Source organism: Brachypodium distachyon, chromosome 4, assembly GCF_000005505.3.
Source record: "Brachypodium distachyon strain Bd21 chromosome 4, Brachypodium_distachyon_v3.0, whole genome shotgun sequence".
Taxonomy (NCBI): Eukaryota; Viridiplantae; Streptophyta; class Magnoliopsida; order Poales; family Poaceae; genus Brachypodium; species Brachypodium distachyon.
The window spans coordinates 32,090,208-32,112,214 of NC_016134.3; the positions used below are offsets into that span (position 1 = coordinate 32,090,208).

General features: G+C 40.6%; 1 protein-coding gene across 2 annotated transcripts; it reads right to left on the reverse strand.

Annotated features, from left to right (window-relative positions):
• Positions 1-9,414: 9,414 nt before the first annotated feature.
• LOC100829137 (mediator of RNA polymerase II transcription subunit 14) lies at positions 9,415-21,312 on the reverse strand. 2 transcript variants are annotated; one of them, XM_024463082.1, is made up of 8 exons: positions 20,830-21,312; positions 18,057-19,136; positions 17,281-17,378; positions 16,336-16,510; positions 14,585-15,455; positions 13,516-14,498; positions 11,822-12,867; positions 9,415-10,753 (listed from the first exon to the last, which is right to left on the reverse strand). In XM_024463082.1, exons 1-8 carry the CDS (start codon positions 21,070-21,072, stop codon positions 9,958-9,960), a joined length of 5,292 nt encoding a protein of 1,763 aa, XP_024318850.1. In that variant the 5' UTR covers positions 21,073-21,312; the 3' UTR covers positions 9,415-9,957. The 2 variants fall into 2 exon arrangements, with proteins under 2 accessions (XP_024318850.1, XP_010238014.1); XM_010239712.3 differs by having other exon boundaries at positions 18,063-19,136; positions 20,830-21,311.
• Between the last annotated feature and the right edge of the window lie 695 nt (positions 21,313-22,007).

Here is a 22,007-nt window from a genome sequence, read left to right on the forward strand (position 1 = left end):
CAAGAGATAAGCTTTATAATAAGATAAGAGAGGAGAAGCTCCAGGAGAAAATAATGATGGCAAGCTTTGGGGGAGCAGATAAGAGAGGGCAAGCTTTAGTTCAAGGAGATAGAAGCAAAGTCCAGTCATATTACAGTACAAAATTGTAATAATGGAAAAAATATTTATTCAGAAAAAATAGAACAAAGTAGCAGCAAATTATGCTATGGCAAGTACCTATGGTTTATTGGGAACAAAAAAATTAAACCTGTTATGCAGATCTTGTTTATTGGGAACAAAACACATTACAAAAATCAAATATTGGAACTTAGACTAATCTAAACTTCGACTACTACAACTTTAAACTGAGACTTCAACTGAGATGTACTGTATACTGATAATGACATGGCATATAATCTTCAGAACAAAGAGCTGATAGTCCATTCAAAATCCTATCCATACTACTGCCATGCCCCTGTCCAATGGAAGGTTGTACATATGAAACTCTATCCCAACAGTAACTGAAAATGGCAAAGCTTCTGCTAATTTTAAAGATGTACAATATAGCAAGTTGATTCCAAACATAACATAACAACTAAATTTTTTCAGTGGTTGGTCATCACCTGCAAGACTACTACAACGGAATGTTATTCAGAAAATTAGCGGCAACAGAAGCAGAAACCAGATGGGCCACCAAACTGAATAATTTACTTTCCTGTTTGAAGCAGCGTGTAAACAAAAGGCACGATCCAGTTATACACTGATACATACATCAAGGAAAAAGTACTACAAACGAGCACTTGTAATTCCCAAACTGATCACAAAACTGAGCTACGCTTCAGCTCACAAATTTTGAAAATCTTGTCTTGACTGAATTGACATTTGCAATTGCATCACTCAAGCCATACAGTGGTGATACACAAAAACACAATCACAGCCCAACACAATGCAATAAAGTGATTCTAGTATAATAATAGTAGCCAGAAGTAGCAATCTCACCTGCTGCTGCGGCTCCCTGCGCCTTAATTGGACAAAGAAACGACTGATAAAACATAAGACTGAAGATTAAGGACAAAGAATTCACTATTCTTTTTAATCGGACAAAGAAATGACTGAAAACTGAAAATTAAGGTTAAAGATTAAGGACAAACACTCACTGAAACTGAAAATGTAGCCACATTTGCGCCGAACAAATAAGCCGAGCAAAAATCAGCGCAGCCCGCAAGTACAACAAACTAGTGTAACCATTTTGATGGGACCAACTCACCGCACGCCGCGAAGCGAGACCACACTGCCGAAGGATAGCAGATGGAGATTGCCTTGGCCTTGGCCTTGCCCTTGCTGTCTTCGCCTACCCACATCCTAAGAAAAAATGGAAGCAAAATCAGCGGCAAAACGCAAGCAAATCAACAACTAAAATTCTGAACAACTAAACTAACAAAACAACACCTGCAGTTACCATGCCCAGCATCTAAATTGAGTTAATCAAAAAGCGTAATCACAGAGCAAAAACTCACCAAATTTCGTGGGACGGCACAATTGGCAAAGATTCAATGACCAAAAAACTCAAAATCGGCATCATCTCGAGCAAGCTCGCACCAGATGTTGCCACCATACATCTAACATCATAAGACATCAACATCAGGTTAGAGTGTGGTGAGGCAAATACCAAAAAGAAAAGGAAAGGATATACAAAAAAAACATCTACAGTTGCAATTACATTGGGCATATACCACACTTAACTTAGGGCCTATGAACAGCAAAAACGAGATCCATTTCACTGAGATTTTTTGCATCAATTTATATTCGAGTACTGCCTCAAAAACGCCCCCAACCTAGCTCATTCCAACGATGAAGACAGTAAAAAATCACCACCTAAAACTACAAACACAAGGCCTACGGACAACCAAATCCCACGGAAATCAGCAGCAAAAGCACCACGATATCATCATAAAATCGACAAAAATAAAAGGGGAAGGGATTCACCGAGAGGAAGCAAGCAACTCCGCCCCAGACAAGCCGAGGCACCCGACTCTCCCGCCTTCGCCTTGACACATCGTGGCCACGGTGATGGGAGCACAGAGTCCGCCCCACTGCCGCTCCCTCGCCCAGAAATCGACGCCGCTCAGGAGGATCGAGTGCGGGCACTTGCTCTCTCCTCCTCGCCCAGAAATCCTCGCCGCTGAGAAGGTTCAGCTTGCAGATCGGAGAAGAAGCACACCCCGACGGCCGCGGTCTCGAGCCGGAGACGATCCCCGCTGCTGCGTGTCTCCCCGTGGCCCGGCGCCCCCCGCTCGTCCGCGCCGTCGCGCCGTGCGGCCGACGAGCAAAATGGGGAGTAGACCAGTGCGAGCCTTCGAGGGAGCAGTCAGAGGAAAAAGAAAAGAAGACTGCCAAGGAAAAGTTAATACGAATCTTGAAGCATGGATGGACGGTCCACAAATCGCCTGGTTTTCAACAGAAAAGCAGGCGCCTGTGCATTAGCAAAAGCGTAAGAATAATATACTGTTTATTTTCGAGTGTTGCAGCTTACTCTAGGAAGTAGGAACTATGTGACTTGAATAAAGAAAATTGGAAGTCGATCCCAGATCGTTTGCTATGTAGTCCATTAGCTCATTGGAATCGATAAAATTAAAAACTGGCCCAAAATTATAGAGTATGGTCTCCAGCCTGTCAACTCTTTGGAAGAAACTGTACGCTCAGAAACTGATAGTCTAGCTTCTTTACATGGCCAAATGTTGCCTACAGTTCATGTAATACACTGCCACTTCCATTGGCGCTAAGCATTCTGTGATTTTTTTGGTTTCAGGGTGTACAATTTATCGTTAATGTCGTTTTTCTCATATAATGCTCATACATATTTTCTATGTTGAAGTCGAGTAGCATTTCCTCGGTACATAGGTGGTAATAACCATGTCAGTTTTCCATTTTAGCCTTCTCTAACATAGATCTAAGCATTATATAGGTTGCTGAATTTGTCAGTTTATACCATTTATGGTATCATTATTCTATGATTCTATCTTTTTAGGCTGATTTCCCCGCCTCGCCTATTTCAGTGTTTCATAAGCATTACCATTACCAGTAGAGGTCATGGGTGGATCGGCACGATTTTTTTCATCGAGAATTCACATGTTTAGCTTTTCTCTAACTCATATATTGTTCACCAATGTCCTTACTTTTCTAATTCTGCTATGACACTAGGCCATTGGCTACACTAGCTGTAGTATGAGTATGTTCTGATTTTCCTTGTATATTGTATGAATGTTTTGCTGGAATAGTATGTTTGACAACTGGAGCTGAAATAGTATGAGTTGTCTGTAGTCAAAAGCTTGATTTGGATTTTAGAATTTGCTTTCTAGGTCTATGCATATTTTCCTTGGTGCTCATATATTGGCCGTAGCCAATTTGCTGGTGCAGGCACTGATGCACCTTCATAGCTTTCAAGATTTTTGTATGGACTAACTTTTTTATTTCAGTCTGAAGCGCATCTGGGGAGTAAGCGATGGCCATTGCATCATTTCAGATCTAGATTTTTCTATGCAGTTATGAGAATTTTTGTGCTGTCTTTTTTTTGTATCCTTTGTCATCCTGCTTCCTATCTTATTATAATTATCTGGCTAGACTGCTGCTCCTTGAATGTTAACTTAAAAATTCTTTCCTATAGTTTAGTTGGCCATTCCTCTATTATTATAGAATGCATCAAGCTAAATTGTCACTCAACAGAGAGCATAGTTAACTTCATTGTGTTTATTTGATTAGCTGCTCCTTTCCTTTATCAATGCTTATAGTGTACTTTTTCCGTTGGAAACAATAAAAGGAAGCATGCATGCTTCAGCAGAGAAGCAAATTCAGTACTCAACAAAAATCCATGAATGGAAGCGTATGTTTGTTTTCATGCTTAAACATTTGATTACCATCACCGCTTCTGAATATGGTGCTGTCCTTATCTGTTTCTGATCTGAGGCATGTAAATCGACCGTGGTGAGTTCTTTTATTCCTTGCTTCTGATAGTATCATGGTTGATATCTGCTTTCTATTGCTACACTGCAAGATATCCTGTAGTATTTATGCTTATACAATTAATAGCTGCTCTTGATGTTAGAATTCCTGTAATGCTTCATGCTTAGCTTCAAAGAATTTGGTGTGTTTGGGCCTAGAGTGGTTTGATGTTTACCTCTCCTTTTTGTAGCATGGTATACCTCTTGGAGTCAGTTCCATCCATACATCTCTCCCAATTCGTACAAGCGTGCCAATATTTAGACTAAACACAAACATTTCTCCTATTTCAAGACTTATAGTCCGTATTAGATTGGCATAAGAATATAGTGTGAGAAATTACAAGAAACCTGGTGATTTCTTCTCCCAGCTCCTTTTGTTGTTTCAGTATGTAGTAGCCATCTCTGCTCGTACTACAAGTATGCAAATATTCAAGTATCCAAATTCTGAACTGCAAGTCTCTCACTTATAGTCAAAATATTCAAAGCCAGAACTGCAAGTCTGCAGATTAGGCTATATAGTCATCTTTTGCACACATTTGTAAGACCATCGTGGATCGATGAACCAATATTGGCTATAGTTTCTTAATATCTCAGGTACATACCTACAGATGATAGGGTATTGTATTCAGTTTTATGACAGAAGTTGCTTATGGTGCTAGATTGAAATTAATGCTTTCTATTTTTCCAGTGAAGTTAAAAAAACTAATCTTTGGCCCATCTTCAAAAGTTAATTAAGCCATACGGCACATAAACACAATCTCAGATTGTTTTTTTCCTATCACGAATTCTAAAGCTGGGATATCCAGGTTACTGTTTCTTGGTTGAGAATGTTGGCTTCTATGATCTTTTAAGACAATGGAAGAACTTACCTGGCTACTGTTCCATCATCAGCGGGGGTGTTGGAATTGCTCAGGGTTTTGTACTATCTTTCTTTGTACCTGTTTTTTTATCGGTTTAGTTTAATCTTGTTTGGAGTCAATGTTGGAGAAAAGTTATATGAACTGCAGACAACATCATACTTAATTATTTTCTTAACAAAAGTAAATCTATTCTTATTAACTGCTTGGCTCACCATCCATCAATTCATCTCATGTCGTCACCTGTAGGTCTGGAATATGTCTGCCTCTGCCAAAGGACCCAGTGAAGCATACTGTGAGTTGCATGTACAGCCCTGCATATTGCAACTACGGTGAATCCAAATTAATTCCAGTTGTGTACAGCTATTATTTATCCAACCATTTGCTGCAAAATTTCTTAAAAACACTACCCGGTTAAAATTAAAAAATCCAGATGGTTGACACTATTTTGTGATTGCCTTGTTTGTCCACTTATTATGTCTATTGTTGATGATTTAATTGTCGACAAACAAACCATCCATATATGTGTATAGGTGTGCTCCTTCTTGGAAAGAAAAACACGTGTGCGATTATATCTGTTGCAACAAACATGGAGATGTATAAAGAAAGAAACTTTGATTTTTCACATTTCATGGAATTTGTAAGAAATGATCTTACCACATGTAAAGCTAAATAATGAAAGAATATTAGCTGTGTCTTTTATAAGAAATGATTTCATGTTCATTTGATATTCACTGGTTGAATCTAAAGTTTTTAAATCTGTAATCTTTTGGTACATACTGCACATTTTCCTAAATAATCGGTGTGCTTGTGTATATTTGGCTCATTTGTTATGTTTATGCTTGCATCATATAGAAAAAATCTGATGCCGTAATAAGAAAGACACGTCATCGAAATATGATGACTACAGGCTGCACACTTTAGAAAAGAAAATCATTTAGCGCTCTATTCACTGGCATGCCAAGGCGCGCTTATCCTTCTAGTATACTTGGTTTTGTTTACTTCCTGAAACCAAGGGGCAGTGGGTTTTTGTGGGAACCGGGAAACAAACTCCCAGACCCCATGTAACACTAGCCCAGGAATGCTAATGCACATGCGAAATGTATCTCATTGCACGACAGTTCAAAAATTAATATAAAGTTTGAATAGTAAAATGCCCTTCGGCTTACATAAAGCAATGTCTTGGGGGAATAATTATTACAAGTCTGAAATAGCAGCGGAAAACATAAACGACGCGTGGTGCCTCCATCTCAGCCACAGGTAGTCGATGTAGCACAAGAGGCCGCACTCCTCAGGTTCACCGTAGTAGTCACCGTCAACATCTTCCTCTTCATAGTACTCTGTACAACGACAACAACAACAACAACAAACCATCACCATGAGTACATTACGTACTCAGCGTGCCCTCTCTAGGAACCTTATTTGAAATACAACTATACTTTTGATGAATGCGGTTTTGATAACACAAGTTTTATCTTAAAAGTATTATCCATCCACGTGAGGGTCCTCGACCACTCACCCAAAACCTTAGTCCCAGCAAGAAGTTAGAGAGGGAGATAGGAAGGGAAAGAAGACAGGTCCCGTATGCCAAGAAAGAATCATGTGTCGTTCATGACCGTGGACACGGCTATTCGAATAGTTTTACACTCTGCAGAGGTTGTGCGTTGTACCCACATGACACGATCTCGCATTGGGCCTAACCAGCAGCTAACTAGTGAATACACTCACAATAGTGTACCGACTGCGAGTTCGTGACAAGGTCTTTCAAAAGAACATACTTAATGTGACACGCCCACTAGGTTTCAACACGGAAGAACATCGCTTGTCGGTTCACAGTCCGGGCTCCCCTTTTGTGCCGAGGGTTCCCTATGTCAGGCGACACCCCATGAGCGGTACGGCTATGACCACACTAAGCATGAACTCCATACTAAACCAAGCCAGAGCCCATATAGCATGTGGTCGCACGGTTGTCACAATCTTCAGGTTCAAGACTTTTTAGGCCTCATCCACTACGGGTGGCGAATTGCTCCCACACAGGCTAGCAATTGCTCCTTTAACCAATGATCCAGCTGCCGCCCGCACCAGTTGTATGGTAAGTTTCACCTGGAGTAGGTAGAAAGAGTAGAAGGGGATTCCAAGAAGAGGGACTACGCCTAGCTTGGCAAGCTCAACAACTTTTAGTAATGGTATCATTGATCCGAAGATCACTTAGAATCCTTGAAGAGACTTCCTAGTGAATAATATGAGCGTGGCTAAGCATTTCTACTCTAAAAGATTACTATATAAAACTACTCCAGGTATCAAAGGAATGGTGACAAGCAGATCATGGCAAAGTGTCAATCGACACACTAGCTACAGGAATAAAATAGCATGCATGTTTATAAAATAATAAAATAACTAACTAATGCCCATTTGAAAACATAGGATAAATATGATCAGAGAGGGGGGGGGGGGCATGCCTTCGTTATCGGGGTACTGTTCTTCTCCTTCGTGGCCCTGGTTGTGGTCGATCCCGTCACTCCCTAATCGTCGTAAAAATAAAGTGCCACCAAATAAATAAACGAATCCAATAAAAGAATCCAAAAGAAGAATCCGAGAGAAAACGGGATCAACACTTGAACCGGCTTAGAAAAGGATAGGGTTGTACACGGAGTGTGTGTCTCTGAGTCGTGGAATAGTAAAAGAGTGTGGAACTAGGGAATCCTTACTGCTGTCCTCCTAAGGTCCTTAACCATAGTATATCATGATATCCTCCCATATAACCTTATTAAGTAAAGTAGTATGGTCTAATTTATTTTAGGCACTCAAGAATCAAGCAAACATGAATATACAGTAAGGAAAAGAGAATAGGGCAGAGAACAGGGCAGCTACTGTACTAAGCATGTAGAGCATCCAAGAAATAAACACTAGCTACTTTCTAAGCTAAGCAGGATGCCAACAGTATGCAAAATTTAATAATTGACTCACATCTCTAAGCATAGAAGAATTAAACCTCAACATGGCATTTGCTGCAGATTTCAGAAAACTGAAACTGTACAAGCACTGGAGTGTATTCAGAAACAACAATACACAGAAAACTAAAACTCTACTATTGCCGGAACAGATTCAGAACAGCAGCCTATAACTCACAGAATTGGAAGGCAAAATTCATACAAAGTAGCAGGGATTCATGGTGACTAAAACAATTAAACCTGCAAGCATCTAATCTTTATATGTGCTACTGAAACTGAACACTAGCATGCTGAAAATTGACAGTTAAGCATCCAACAATTAAACAATCTGAACTTCATGGCAAACAATTACAGAATATGCACTGAAATAAAGAATATCATCCTAGCTGCTGCTACTGAAACTAGAAGACTAAAGATCCCCTGACTAGAACATGAGCTATTCTCCAACAGTGCTAAATAAACTGAATAATTTTGCCACTGCACAAACCTGCGGATTCAACTACCAATAATCTTGGTGAACAAAACAACTATTTGCACAAGGCCCCAAGTGTCTCTATAATCCATTTTCGTCAGGCTAGAAACTAAACCTTCTAAACCCAACCTAGTGGCTGACTATAGAAGAAGGAAGTGAGTTCAGGTGCATGTACTCGCCGGAGAAAGAACTGCTGTGGTGTGGGCTGATGGTAAAATGGAATCAGCGTGGCTGCGAGGGAGGGAAATGGCGGTGGTTACCTGGCTGGCGGCGGACGGAAAGACTGACGCCGATTATGCCCCGAGTTGTGGCCGGGCCTGCCTGTAGCGGGAATGGGGAAACGAAAGGATCTGCTGCTCAAGGAGAGGGGAGTTTAAAGGGGCAGCCAGGATATGGAAATGGAGAGAGTAATGGGAGAAACGGCAGGAGAAGGGGACGAGGAACAGCCATGGTTTCTTGCATTGATATGGGCAGCAGTAACTGTGTTACGAGGAGGAAGAAGAAGGGACTCAGTCTGCAGCCTTGGCCACGTACTGGATGAGAAAAAAAAAATGAAATGGCAAGGCCCATGAAAGAGGAAAAGAAAAGAAAGAGAGATGGGCTAGAGAAATCAGCCCATCAAGCAAAAATTGGCCTTTTAATCTCATAAATCATAGAATTAGATCGATGCAAAACTGAATCCAAACCGAGAGCAAACAATCTGAGAAAAGGATTTTTTTTGTAACTCAAGTTAAAGATATGAATCCAACGAACATTTTTCCAATGCCAAAAGTCAAGGATATTAAGGAATTGTATTTCCACTTTTTTCTTATGCTAAATTAATTCCAAAAACATTTGGAATTAAAAAAAATTTGGCAACCCCAACCAAGATACTTTATTGATATTGAGTATGCTGTAACATCCTTGGCTTATGAAAAAGAGAAGAAGAAAAAATGACTGAACAATCAGGAGGTTACAGTTTTCAACGACGCTGGCTATCCCAACACCCACAAAACTTTTAATCCTGAAACCATCGTCATAACTCACGTTGCAGCCTAGGTCATCAAATCAATAGAAGAAAAGAGCCCTTCCCTGATTTGAAAGTCATATCAGGTAAATAATCTTCATAAACATGTAAAAAAATTATCTTAATCCGCTGCAACCAAAAGGCAAAATCAGGGGCTAAAATATCAAATAGAGAATAATAAATGTACATATATCACAATACAAGTGGTAGCCAGGCTAAACTTAACTGGTCTCTTTCCCATGAATTGGTGATTACAACATTACCACAAATGATTTCAGCAATACAAAAAGAACTTGCAAAAGGTTCGAGAATTTCATTTGCTACATCTAACATTCTGAACACAAACCATTTTCCCTCAAGAATCCTAGACAAAAATTAGGAATGCTTCTTAAGCTTACACACAAAAGGATTCCAAGTCCAATACCATATATAATGTACACCATGCCCCCACATACCAGATACATCCTTATCTACCAGATTAAAAGCATCAAAAACAACTTGTTAACAACAGTCCCACGACACCCTTTTGCTGTACAAAATTGCCATATAAACCAACAAGCCTGCGCCTCAGAACCGATATCCCCGGCAGCAACGAAAGCGAGATGGCCCCTTTATCCAACACCAAATGCCAACACTTTCATTTCAAAGGAAACGGCCTATTATAACAAAATTCTCTAACCTGGCTCTACTTAGCTCATGATGCAGTTGAGCCAGCAGAAAGTGATCCATCTCTCAGCTGCTGTAGACAAAGTTGGAGTTGCTTTTGGATCATCTCAGCAACCATTCGCAACCTTCCCTGCCCAAGTTCTCCAACAGCAGCGGACCCATTCACAGTCTCCACTGCCCTCGCAACCTTCTGCTTACATCTTTCCCAGTCTTCATACTGCAACCAGCAAGCTCGCCCACCATGGCTCCCATCCATTGCAAGGAATGATATATGGCTGTTGTCCCCAAAAGAATATCTCAGTCTTACAGATACACAATACGGAAGCCAGGCAGCTCCACCAGCTACGTTCATGTGAGGAATGAGAGCATGGTCAAGTACAAAGGTGAGTGCAAATTCTACTGAACTGTGGGCTCTATCATGATGAATATTGCTCTTAGCTAAAGAGCTTTCTGTGTTATCATCTGAAGCTGACCCTGAGTGATTTTCCAAGCAAAGCTCAATACGGGCCCTCTGAGCAGTGGCAATGTCACCATGGGCCTGGGAAAACCCTTTCTTCCAAGTAATCAGCTTTAGAAATTCTCGAAGTACTGATATCGGTAATGTAAGCAAAGTGATAAAAGAAGCAACTCTCGAAGCATCATATGGTTCAGAGGCAACACGCCTGCTGAAATAATCACATATCTCGCTGATCTCGGCCGCTGTTAATTCTTCCTGAGCATTGCTCTGAGCTTGTTGTTGCTGTTGCTGGTGATGAAACCGCTTGACACTCAAAACTTGCAGAAGCAGTTGAACCCGATGGACACTAACTGCAAATACATAACCTCTGCAAGAAAAGAAAAAAACAATTTGTCAGATATTCAAATTCAATTGAAAGGCAAAAAGGGCTACCAATTCTAGTAAACAATCAGTGTTTCCCTCTTATACTTAGCCTATTCTCCAAGATTATAGGTTGATACAGAAAATAAATAAACACCAGAACAAAACCTAAATTTTGGTAAATATATAAAGTACTCCCTCCTTCAGTCCTTCACAATTTACTTGTCGTTTTAGAATTTTTCCGGATACAAAAACTAACTGCGCACGTATAATCGCGCACTGAAACGCACCGGCTTCCACGCTGCGGCGAGCGACCAGTCCACCGCGTCCACGCGGCCTAGCGCCAGAGCACTTTCTCTCCCTGGTCCTTGCTTGGGCCAGTGCATGCGTACGCATTAAATGGCCAGTGCATCCAACGAGATACTTACTGCAGGCCACGTGAGAATCGAAACTACGGCAGACGGAACTAGCTTAATTAGCGCCAATACGACATTTAATCTGGGAAAAAATAAAAAAGCTAAAACAACAAGTAAATTGGGAAGGAGGGAGTATTTGGCACCAAACAGAGAATGGATATAATACCCCCACTGTTTCTTAATGTCTGTACGTTTGTGCTTGTGCTAAGTCAAACTTTCTCGACTTTGACAAAGTTTGTAGCAAAAAATACCAACATATGTAACACCAAACAAATGCAATATGAAAATATATTTGATAATAGTCCTAACAATACTAGTTTGGTGTTGTATATATTTGTGTTTTTTCCTACAAAGTTGACAAACTTTGACTTAGAACCAACCCAAATGTACAGACATTTCGAAACGGAGGGAGTATTTAAAGATCATGTTCCATATAGCTAGAAGGACACTATTACCCAAAGAAAAAAAGAGAAAGCTTTCTCTAGAAAAAAATTGAGCCAAGTTTAGTTGCTACTATATCTGAGCTGATTTTAAACAGTATGGAAAAGTTCTTTTTTGATAGTTAAATAGTATGGAAAAGTGAACAACAGTTGCTCGTAAGGAATGAGGATATGATGTTACACTTAAGTTTCTCAATGAAGCAACTAGTATGTTCTTACCCGACATAGAAACGCAGTGCAGGCTGCTCTTGATCCAAATTCAAAAGAGCCCCTTCGTTGTCCTTCAAAATTGACCCCAATATCTCCTTCAGAAGTTCAGGTAACTGCGCAAACAACCATAGAACTCCAAGGTACTTGAGAATCCCTCTTAACACCTTCTTGAGAGCTGCCAGTGGAACCCAACCGCCACCGTAGCCACCATCATCCCCAAGCCCAATGAAAGCTGTGTTCAGTTCTCCTTTCATATGAACTGGAAGGCCAGTTCCAGGTGTTAGTCGCACAGAGGCTCCACCAATCCCTGAAGCAAGTCCTGAAGAAGACAACATGGCATTTCCTGCTCGACTCAAACTAGCTGCCATCTGGTTAGCAACACCAGAAGTTGGCCTGGACATATGAACACCAGGCGTGACATTTAAACGATTTGCACTAGCAGCAGATTGTGGAGCACTGGTATTTAAGTGTGGAGCAGCCTGTGTAGCATTCATGAATGCAGGTTCAAGAGCATTTAGACCCTGAGCAACATGCTCCATTATGAAAGGTCTAAACTGTGGGCATGGCAACGATCCACCAACGGAAGGCCCACCTTTAGGAGGGGTTGCTGGCTGTAGCCAAACCTGATCCCCAGCAAAGCAACGCATGTCAACAGAAAATTTCTTGCGATATATAATTCGTATCCAGTATGGTCCACGAAGCACAACAGAAACATCAAAAGGCAGTAATGAACTGGGAACAAGTCCAGATCCACCACGTCCAGCTGCGGAGAGCATAGCAGCAGCATGAAGATTATGATTGCCCAAATGGGCTGCAGCAACATTGGATGGGGCAGAAGCATGGTGCATAGTTGTTGCAGATGAACCATTTGTTAGTGGGCCCTGCGTCGGGACATTATTTGTCTGCTTTTGCATGGAGGTGTATCCAGAAGAAACGGTTACAGGCATTCGAGCAGGACGAATTGCACCCCCGAGAGCAAGTAAAGGTCCCGCTGTTAATCGAATACAATCCAAGAAGGATGGTACCTCACCACCGTTCACGAAATCCTCCAAAAACTGCATTTACATGAACTTGATTACAAGATCAACAAAACAAACAGAATGTTTAATGCCTAAGAACACTGAATAAGATGTTGTACTCGGGTTTTTGCTGTGCATGATAGGGTCAACTGGAACAGCTCATTCGACAGTATATAAAAGAAGTGGAACAAACAAATTAAGTACTTTTATACTGAACTTAAATTATACGATCATGACTTTCCTGTACACATGTCAAATGGAGAAATGTATAAGAAAAAATTCTTCTACTGTATTAAAATTCTTGTGAATGGGGAATTGAACCGAAACAAACAATGCATGCAATTTAGCACAAAGAACTGATTATCAGCCTATGAAACATGAAGGCCGTTTTATCTGCACAGAAACAGTTCATTCCCATTGGATTGGTTCAGTAGGAACTAGTCTAAGAAATTAGAAAAACATTTTATCTGAACAGCAGTCATTAAAAACTCTTCAGTTTTTTTGAGACGGGTGCTGGAAACTATTATGCTATTCTTCATAACATGCGTACTGTCTGTTTGAAAACTGAAGCCATACAAGTTCCAGAAATATCAGTACTAAACTTTGAGGTGTTCAGAGATTCAGACATCATTAACTTTCATCTCATGTATGCTGTTTTGGAAAATAGTGTAAGCATGGACAGACCTTTGTGTGTGGCCAAAGCTGGTCAGGTGAAACATGCATTGTGCAGCCTTCCTTGGCAGTTTCCCATTCGACAACAAAGTGAACCATAGGCATATGGGTAGGGCCATAACTGAACCAAAAGCTCATTAGACCAACAGCTTCAATCCTGAATGGCTTCCCCGCCTGTTCAGATAGTCTGTCCGCAGCATCACTATTGCCTTTGTGAACGGGCTGTGATTTTATCCCCATGGATGTCTGACTGTCATCTAGCTTATCATCAAGTTTCACACCAATCGATGTTCTCATTCCACGAGCAAATGCACGTGCATTGGCAAGCCGATGTAAATCTGACACAAGCCTCTTAACACTATCTGCGTCCACAGTGCTATAAGTTAAAACAACCCCGTCTGCATCGAAAGAGATATGTGAATCCATCTCAGAAGTATTCGCTATGCGAACACCAGCACCCCATGGTGTTGTGGTGCTTCCTGCATTGAGTTCCCAAAGTTCCTTAAAATGCGGATCATTTATCCTAACATCCCATGACATGCTTCCAGCCTTACCAAGGCGTAAGCATATGTGTTTCCAAGAATCATCTTGAGCAAAAGGTAACCTTAACCAAAGATTCGAGGATGGTGACCGCATGCCCACTTCCTCGACATAAGGAATAGCACGAGAGTCCATCTGCGCAGTTAGTTGAGCATGCTTGATGCATAGAGAAGAGTGCCGTATGACATGTAGAAGAACTGAAGCATATACAGTTGCTGGAACACAATTATTTCTTTCGGCGAGAATATTTCCATAGGTGAGTTTGGTTCTTGATTGCAAATTAGATCGTTGTGCCTGCAAAGGAGGGGAACTCTGCATTGATTCTGATAGTTTTCTTCGCTTACTTGGCTCACTGGATTTCAGTCCTTGCAGCGAAGGGAGATTCAGTAGGAAATCTGAGAGAGAACGCTTTCTAGATGCACAATCAGATCCTTCAGGGATGGCCTTTCCTAATCCTGTCAATTCCACAAACAAGGTAAATGCATTTCTAATAGCAATTTAACCTTATCTAATATACTGAAGCATAAAAATATTTAAATACCTCCTATGGTGGATGAAACATGAGCCAAATGACCAGGCAAAGAGTTCCTGAGACCGCCTGAATAAGAGCTTTGACCAGGGTTTTGATTGCTGTTAACCTTGCTTGAAGGGATGAGCTGTAGTGTATTATTTCCATCTGCACTACCATGCTCACTTGGAGAGCTCAATGAGCTCAGGTCACGATTGGATTTAGAGCCTGACAACTTGATAGCAGACGAATTTCTTACAGGGCTAGAGGAAAAGGTGTTTGTACTTTGTAAATGTCTCGAACTACTTGGGAAATAGCTGTTCAAACTGACACTGGGATGAACTATTGAAGTAACATTAGCTTGGGCATGAGACGAGGCTCCATCCTGCATTGGTGACATAGCTCTGGTACTTGCCCCTTGAAGACCAAGTGAACAAGAACCCACATGAGAAGCAGAGGGCAAGGTAGAATCATGTTCACATTCGAAGATCTCGTCAACAATAGAAGAAAAAGATGGCGAACAAGCAGGCAGCAATGGAAGAGGGTCACCCATATTCTGAATAGGAAGTCCATTGTCCATCATGTCATCACAGCTCTCTATACTTTGTAGGGTGTGCAGCTTCGTATCAAAAAGATTTGTACTGTTTTCATATTTCATTATATGCATCTGATCAACATCAATCTTGTTTACCCGCATGGCTTCTTTAGCATCTATATTTTCATTAGCCTTGTTGCTTGTGTCAGACTGGGTCTCGAGCAAATGAAAAACGGGCCTGAAGTCCTTATCAAGTTGCATCAACAGGTAATAGGCATTTGCACATTGAGGAAATCCCATGACCATCAAATCTGAACCATGTAATATGGCCTTTGGAATCTTTAGGGTACCCTGAGACTGCTGATAAACCTGGAATTAAAGAACAGAATTTTAGCACTTAACATCACGAAACAGAAGCTCAGCATATTCAAGTAACTATCTAGTTCATTTATGAATTGCCACAAAAGATGCTGCTTCAGAATAGATATATTTTCATGGCAACCCATTGGCACAAGCCCAAAGCGCAGAAAAACTGGCCTGAAATAACTAAATAAATAAATACCCGTAAAATAAACTAATAAAAAGTATGTTTCATTGGGAGATAATTAAACCATCTTATTAAAAACAAATCTTCTATTTGGGAAAATTGAACTTATGAGCTTTTTCTGGGCTTCAGGCAGGGTCAGGCTTCGACTTGGCCTTCAGGGCTGTGCTTTCCAAGGACTGATCGAGCCTGGAACGTGTCAACCTCAGAAACACACAAGTTGTTCAACAGCAAAGCATATGTTAGGGCCGAGCTTCCAGGAACAGAGATGAAAGGGAAGAACTACATCTGGATTAAAATATGGGCGCTTAGTGAGCGACGCAGGGAGGTGTAGCTAGGGCTGATCCTTAAGGAAGTATAACTTGTGGGTGGTGGGCTGATCCAGATATGTAGCTGGGTGGACGTGCTGGGAATTGACTTTTACCACTGAGCATTCACGCAAGTTACGAAAAGTCGAAAATATGATATGGATATATATACACATATTACTACAGCATTTTCATAACAAACCAGCTCACTATTATGATATTTTTCATATAGGCAATCTATATATCTATACTAATATTGTTGGTTAATATTGCAAAAGTGGGACTGTGCACATCCCACGGTGACGTTCTCCTGTATATAAAGGGATTGTAATGACAATGCGCTGCCTAAAAAATTCAGAAATGAAGAAATTGTGATATGATCAAGACAGTTGTCAACCTTAAGGCCAAAAAAACTTCCAGTAGCTGCAAATAGGTGGAGAATGCTCCTGGTCCTTAAGCTTGAAAAAACCTCAGTCGCCGTGGCACTGCCTTTGTTTAGAGCTTCCTCCCAATCCAGCAGCGCAGAAGGTGGTAAGATATTCTTGGGTGATTGGAGGAGGAAGCGACCACTCCTATTAAAGAGAGAAATAAGTTGTAATATTATGAAACTGAAAAGGGCCAGGACTGAATTGCGCTTAAGGCATAAGCAGAAATGTATCATCACTAAATGATGATATCTACTACTCTGTTCCTAAATTATAAGATGTTATAGCTTTGTCCCAAGTTTGACCAAGTTTATAGAAGAATATACTAATATCTACAATATCAAAGTAAGCATACTATGAAGATATATCATGACGGATTTAATAAAACTAATTTAGAGTTATCGATGTTGGTAGATTTTTCAATAAACTTGGTCAAACTTTAAGAAGTTTGACCTTAGGACAAAGCTAGAACATCTTATATTTAGGAACGGAGGGAGTAGCATTCAGCAAGCCAAGTCAGTATGGTTCTAATTGATGACTCCTACACTCAAGGGACGATATCCGTCTAAAGTTCTGTTGAAGCAGTGCCTAGCTCTAGACTCCAGAGTGACAGATGGGATCAACGTGCCTGGTCTCTTAGTATGTAACAGAGCCAGACTTAACAACGAACCTAATAAAGGAGAAACTGATCTCGTCTAATCTTATCTCAAAGCAACGACAACTAATGCTGATTTAAAAGGGATATATGCCACCATGTGCCTGGCGCTTCATGGGTTGCCCGCTTGCATCCCTAACAGTGTGACCCTACAAACTAAGAAGCTGGCTAACTGAGGCCAACACTAGTCACCAGGTGTAGGGTCAATAAGTTAATTGATAACAACATATGTAAACGTGGGACCAATTTAATGCCGACAGACCTGATATTTAATCCAAGACCAATATATGCTTGACCATAAGCCCTCACTTGAAGCACTTCATTTCCACAACAATCTGCAAAGCCCATTTTCTCTGCTTTCTGCACAGTTTATTAGCATGTCAGGCACTATATAATTCTTATAGTAAGTGAAGCTTTGGAAACATGGAAGTCCAAACACAACGATTTTACAGCAATCTTCAAAATATAGAAACAGGGGAACATATGAAATACTCCCTCCGTTCCATAATTCTTGTTGAAATATTTCATGTATCTAGACACCTTTTAGGAATAGATACATCCATTTTTGGACAATTTGAGACAAGAATTATGGAACAGAGGGAGTACATCTGCAGCATCTCCAAATGCAAATACAGGAACATTTAGATTCAAGACCTCAAGACAATGTGCATATTACAACCAAGGTATTCAAAAGATAAATAACAGACAGAAATGCTCATATACTGCTGAAATCTGATAGAGCAACCCCTGCGATTTAGCATTTCTTAGATATTACTCCCTCCGTCCGGCATTAAGTGTCGCAAGTTTGTCTAGGTACGCATGCATCTAGACGTGTTTTAACTTTAGGTACATGTGTATCTAGACAAAGTTGCGACACTTAATACTGGACGGAGGGAGTAGTAGGTTTTAAACACATGTCACTCTATGCTACTTTGGGTTACAAGCATTTCATGGTTTTCGACAATGATGAAAACTACCACTGTAATTAAATTCATTTAGGTCATCAAAAACTTTAGGTACAAACAGAATCTTTCGTACCATTACCTTATGTGGCTCCCTTGCTACTTCAACATCTCGTTTCAAGATAACATCTTTGGGTGACTGCGAAATTTGCACATTTTTGCACAACTGTCTCTGAATATCAAGAAGGCGTGTGTGCCTATTGCAAGCAATTGCTCTTAAAATGAGTTTCTCGACATCAATGCAGCACATATCAAGAGAAATATTAGCTTCTTTATCTGTCAATGGGTCAAGTATAAATGAACTATGCTGACATTTTATCTGCAAGTCTTGCCCTGCCTCAATTTTAATAAATGGAGATAAATCAGATTCTGCTGTGCCACTGTTTTTTTCATCCAGCCAGTAATTCACTTTCAACCCAGGTAACCTAAAACCACTTGAATCAAATTCCCCATCTTGACCAAGCTGCATTGGAGCAGCATTTGCAGTTTGTCCTGTGGTGCTGTCTGAGATAAGTTCAGATCTTATTGCTTCTTTCCACCTCCCCTGTCGAAGAACATTAGCCTGCCGAATAATAGTGTCCATACCAAGTGAAATGCATAATTCATGAAGTATAGTATACAACACAGAGAAGGGATTATCAGAAACCGCCATCCTTCTTTCTATGTCATCACCAAGAACAAATCTTCTACTCTCTGCCAGCTTAATAGGGCCACCCTTCTCACCAACAAGTAACTCCATGTGCAATATCCTCCATAAATCTAGATTACCACGGTAACCTAATGTGAGAAGAACTTTGAATTCTCCATCCACACGAAAAACAGCTATCCCATCAGTTACTGAAACATTAGATACTTCTTTGGGTCTTGGGGTCATGAGTACTTTGTACCGCACACTGGTGTCCAACTTCTGCAAAGCATGTTTTTCTTCATCTGGAGAAAGTTTATTTTGGCTCCCAATGTCTTCTATACATCTTGGCAGCCTCTGATAACTGCCTGTAAGCATAACCTCTAAAGCAGAAGGAACATCAAATGTAGGAGCTCGTGCTTGTTGCAACCCCTCATGCATAAAGAACAGTGAGTCAGCTGTTTGGGTGAAGCATGTTTCATGGCTGGAAAGAGTCGATCCAAGTTGTTGACAGTACTGAACCAAAGGAACCTGCATTCATTGAAGTGAAAATGTTATTTAGAAAATTTAGTAGTGAAAAAAAATCTGAACACTAAGTTTCAAAAAGACATCAATTTGTACATGGATAAACATGAGATAGCTGTTAACCAAATCTGTCAAAGAAAGCAGTATGTGCAATTAAGATCAATGTACTGGCTACAAAATAGAAGGAAAAAAATACAGTTTTCTCACCAACTTAGTTGATAATTATTTGCAACTGATCAACAACGAAAAAATATACAGGGTCATACCTAGTGCAAACCAATAGGTGGAATGATAAGAAAAACAAGGATGAAATCAACATTAAAAAATCCTGGAAAATGGTTCCAGGGAGGACTAGTGGACTGTTCGATTCACCTTCAAAAATTCATGTTCATACCTCACTGGTCCAATGATACGAAAAAAAAGTGTTATGAACAGTAGTATTTGTACTTTTATTTTGTTTATTCCATTTCAGATTCTGTCTGTAACTGAAAGATTGAAACTCTACAACACTAAATTGAGGATGAGAATTTAAATATATACCGGAACTTTCGTTTTGGTTTCATGTCCAACATGAAATGGTTTGCATAATTGCGTCTATCCCTTAGTTTGCACTAGAAAGTAGATACGCCAACAAATAATTTAGAACAGTATAACTTCCATGGAAGCACATTTCATTAACATACCGCATATCTTTTTCCTCAAAAAAAACAAAACATACCACATATCTGAAAACGTAGCCCTTAATTAGATTTATGTGGATGTTCAAGGGACATATGGACTTATTCCTATCTGCAATTTTGAACCAAATTATCAATATTCAATAACAGGTATGTTTATTTTGGCAGAATAGACTAAGGTTGGTGGGAGAATAAAAAGTAAGACGACAAACGTAGCCAAGCAAATGAAGTGCTACATCATGCTACTAAAAGCTACTAAATAATATGGCATGGAAAACCTAGGTAATGTCCACCCTCCCTCAATGCTGTTATGTTGCTTACAAATGCATGCAGTGTTGCAGTCAAACTTTGACAACTAACATAAGCAGAAGGATGCTGAGGTTAGGCAGATGGCAATAATATTCGAAGTGTTAAAAAATTATTATATTTCTTATAACGGTGTATATATGACTAACAAATCAATGGTCAAGTGTCACACTGGTGGCTGTGTATATATTGACTTAACTCTGCTATTCACTATTTGTTTCATGACAGTTACACATTTTGTTGAAACACATCAATCTAAAGCAACTTAATCTTGTTAACACTAAGCCATGTCTGTACCAAGTTGAAACTGTTCACGTCAACGAAATTCCACAAGTATTTAATGGTACATGTGTGCAAGGCTAGATAGAATCGAATTCTTGGCTGGGAGCCACACATTGCTACACTTGTCTTAGGCATGTTTGACCAAGTAAGGTTATTGTTTGGTTTATAGCCAATGCTGTGACTTGCCAAAGTTAGCCCACTTGTCATACATTAGTTTTGTGCCAGAGTTTGTAACGGTTGTGGCTAACAATTTGGTTGCCACAAAATGTCTGGCATAAGACAGTTCGCCAAAAGTTGTGGAAATGCAAGGATATCAACCAAATTGCCCTTAAATTCAGTATTTCATCTCTATCTAATTCACTACATTCCACCACTATTATGTCATAGGCTATCTAGGGCAGGAAGAAAACGACCTAATCTCAAGCAACACAGACCTGCTGGCACCACTTGGCGAGGACATGCAGACGGAGCATGCGCTGGCGAGTGCGAGCAATGAATTTGAGCAGGTCGATCTTCTTCTCAGAGTCCGAGCGTTGCCGCCCACCATAGGCGCCCTTCCCCTCAGACTCCGCCTGTGACTTCTCCACGAGCTCACGCAACCCCAGGTACGACTCCTCTGCCGCCCGCCGCACCACGGCACCAAGCTCCACCGTCTGCTGGCCCAGCTCCCCCGCCATCGCCGCAGCTAGGGTTTCCGCCTCAGCTTCAGCTCCCGCGACTACGGTCTTGGGAGGAGATTGAGGCCGCCGTTGTGGAACGGCAGCGGGGTGGGTGGGTGAGGGGAAAGCGCTTCAGTGGAGGCGGCGGGGGAAGACCGCCGGCGGCAAATCGGAGGCGGCGGCGGCGGCCCGCGCAGGGTGGGATCGGGGCTTTCAGCTTCTGCGCTGGGTCGGGCCCGAACGGGAGCGTGCGACGACGCCTAGTCGACCGGATACCAGGGCACCGACAGGCATATATGCGGCCGTCCGATGAACGAACCAACGGCTAGACTTATTATCGAAGCTCAGCGGTCAGCACTCCTCAGTCCGGTCCGGGTTTACGAGGCGCACACGGGATTTTACATCAAATTTTTACTACAAATTATATTGGCAATATATTAAATATTTTTAGATACACGTAATATTTAAGCACATAATATGGACCGGAGTAGAAAACTCTTTGTTATCTCTTATATACATATATTAAATACATATACTAAATATTACTCTTTCTGTTTCATAATTCTTGTCCAAACATTACATGTATCTAGACACAGTTACATCCATTTTTTAGCAAATTTGAGACAAGAATTATAATTGTTGGTCAAAATTTGGCACAAAATTCAAGACAGAGATGTATGATTTTAAATACTACTCCCTCCGTTTTAAAATGTAGTGCGTATAACTTTTGTTGAGTATCAAATTTTCTAAAGTTTAACCAAGCTTATAACAAGAATTATCAGGGTATAAAGTGTCAAACCAAGATACTATGAAAATGTTTTTCACAATAGAGTTAATACTCATTTAGCACCGTAAAAAGTCTGACAGTCAATAAAAGTTGTACGCCCTACATTTTGGAACCAAAGGAGTATATTTTTACTCAATTGGAGGGACGAGAAGAGGAGAGATGACAG

Bases quoted from the DNA above. Each gene is read 5' to 3' on its own strand.
- LOC100829137 (XM_024463082.1), bottom strand. From the start codon at position 21,072: ATGGCGGGGGAGCTGGGCCAGCAGACGGTGGAGCTTGGTGCCGTGGTG. The intron at 19,137-20,829 runs GTCTGTGTTGCT...CAATGAATGCAG, and splicing joins TCGCCAAGTGGTGCCAGCAG to GTTCCTTTGGTTCAGTACTG. The intron at 16,511-17,280 runs GTCTGTCGGCAT...TCTCTTTAATAG, and splicing joins GGTCTTGGATTAAATATCAG to GAGTGGTCGCTTCCTCCTCC.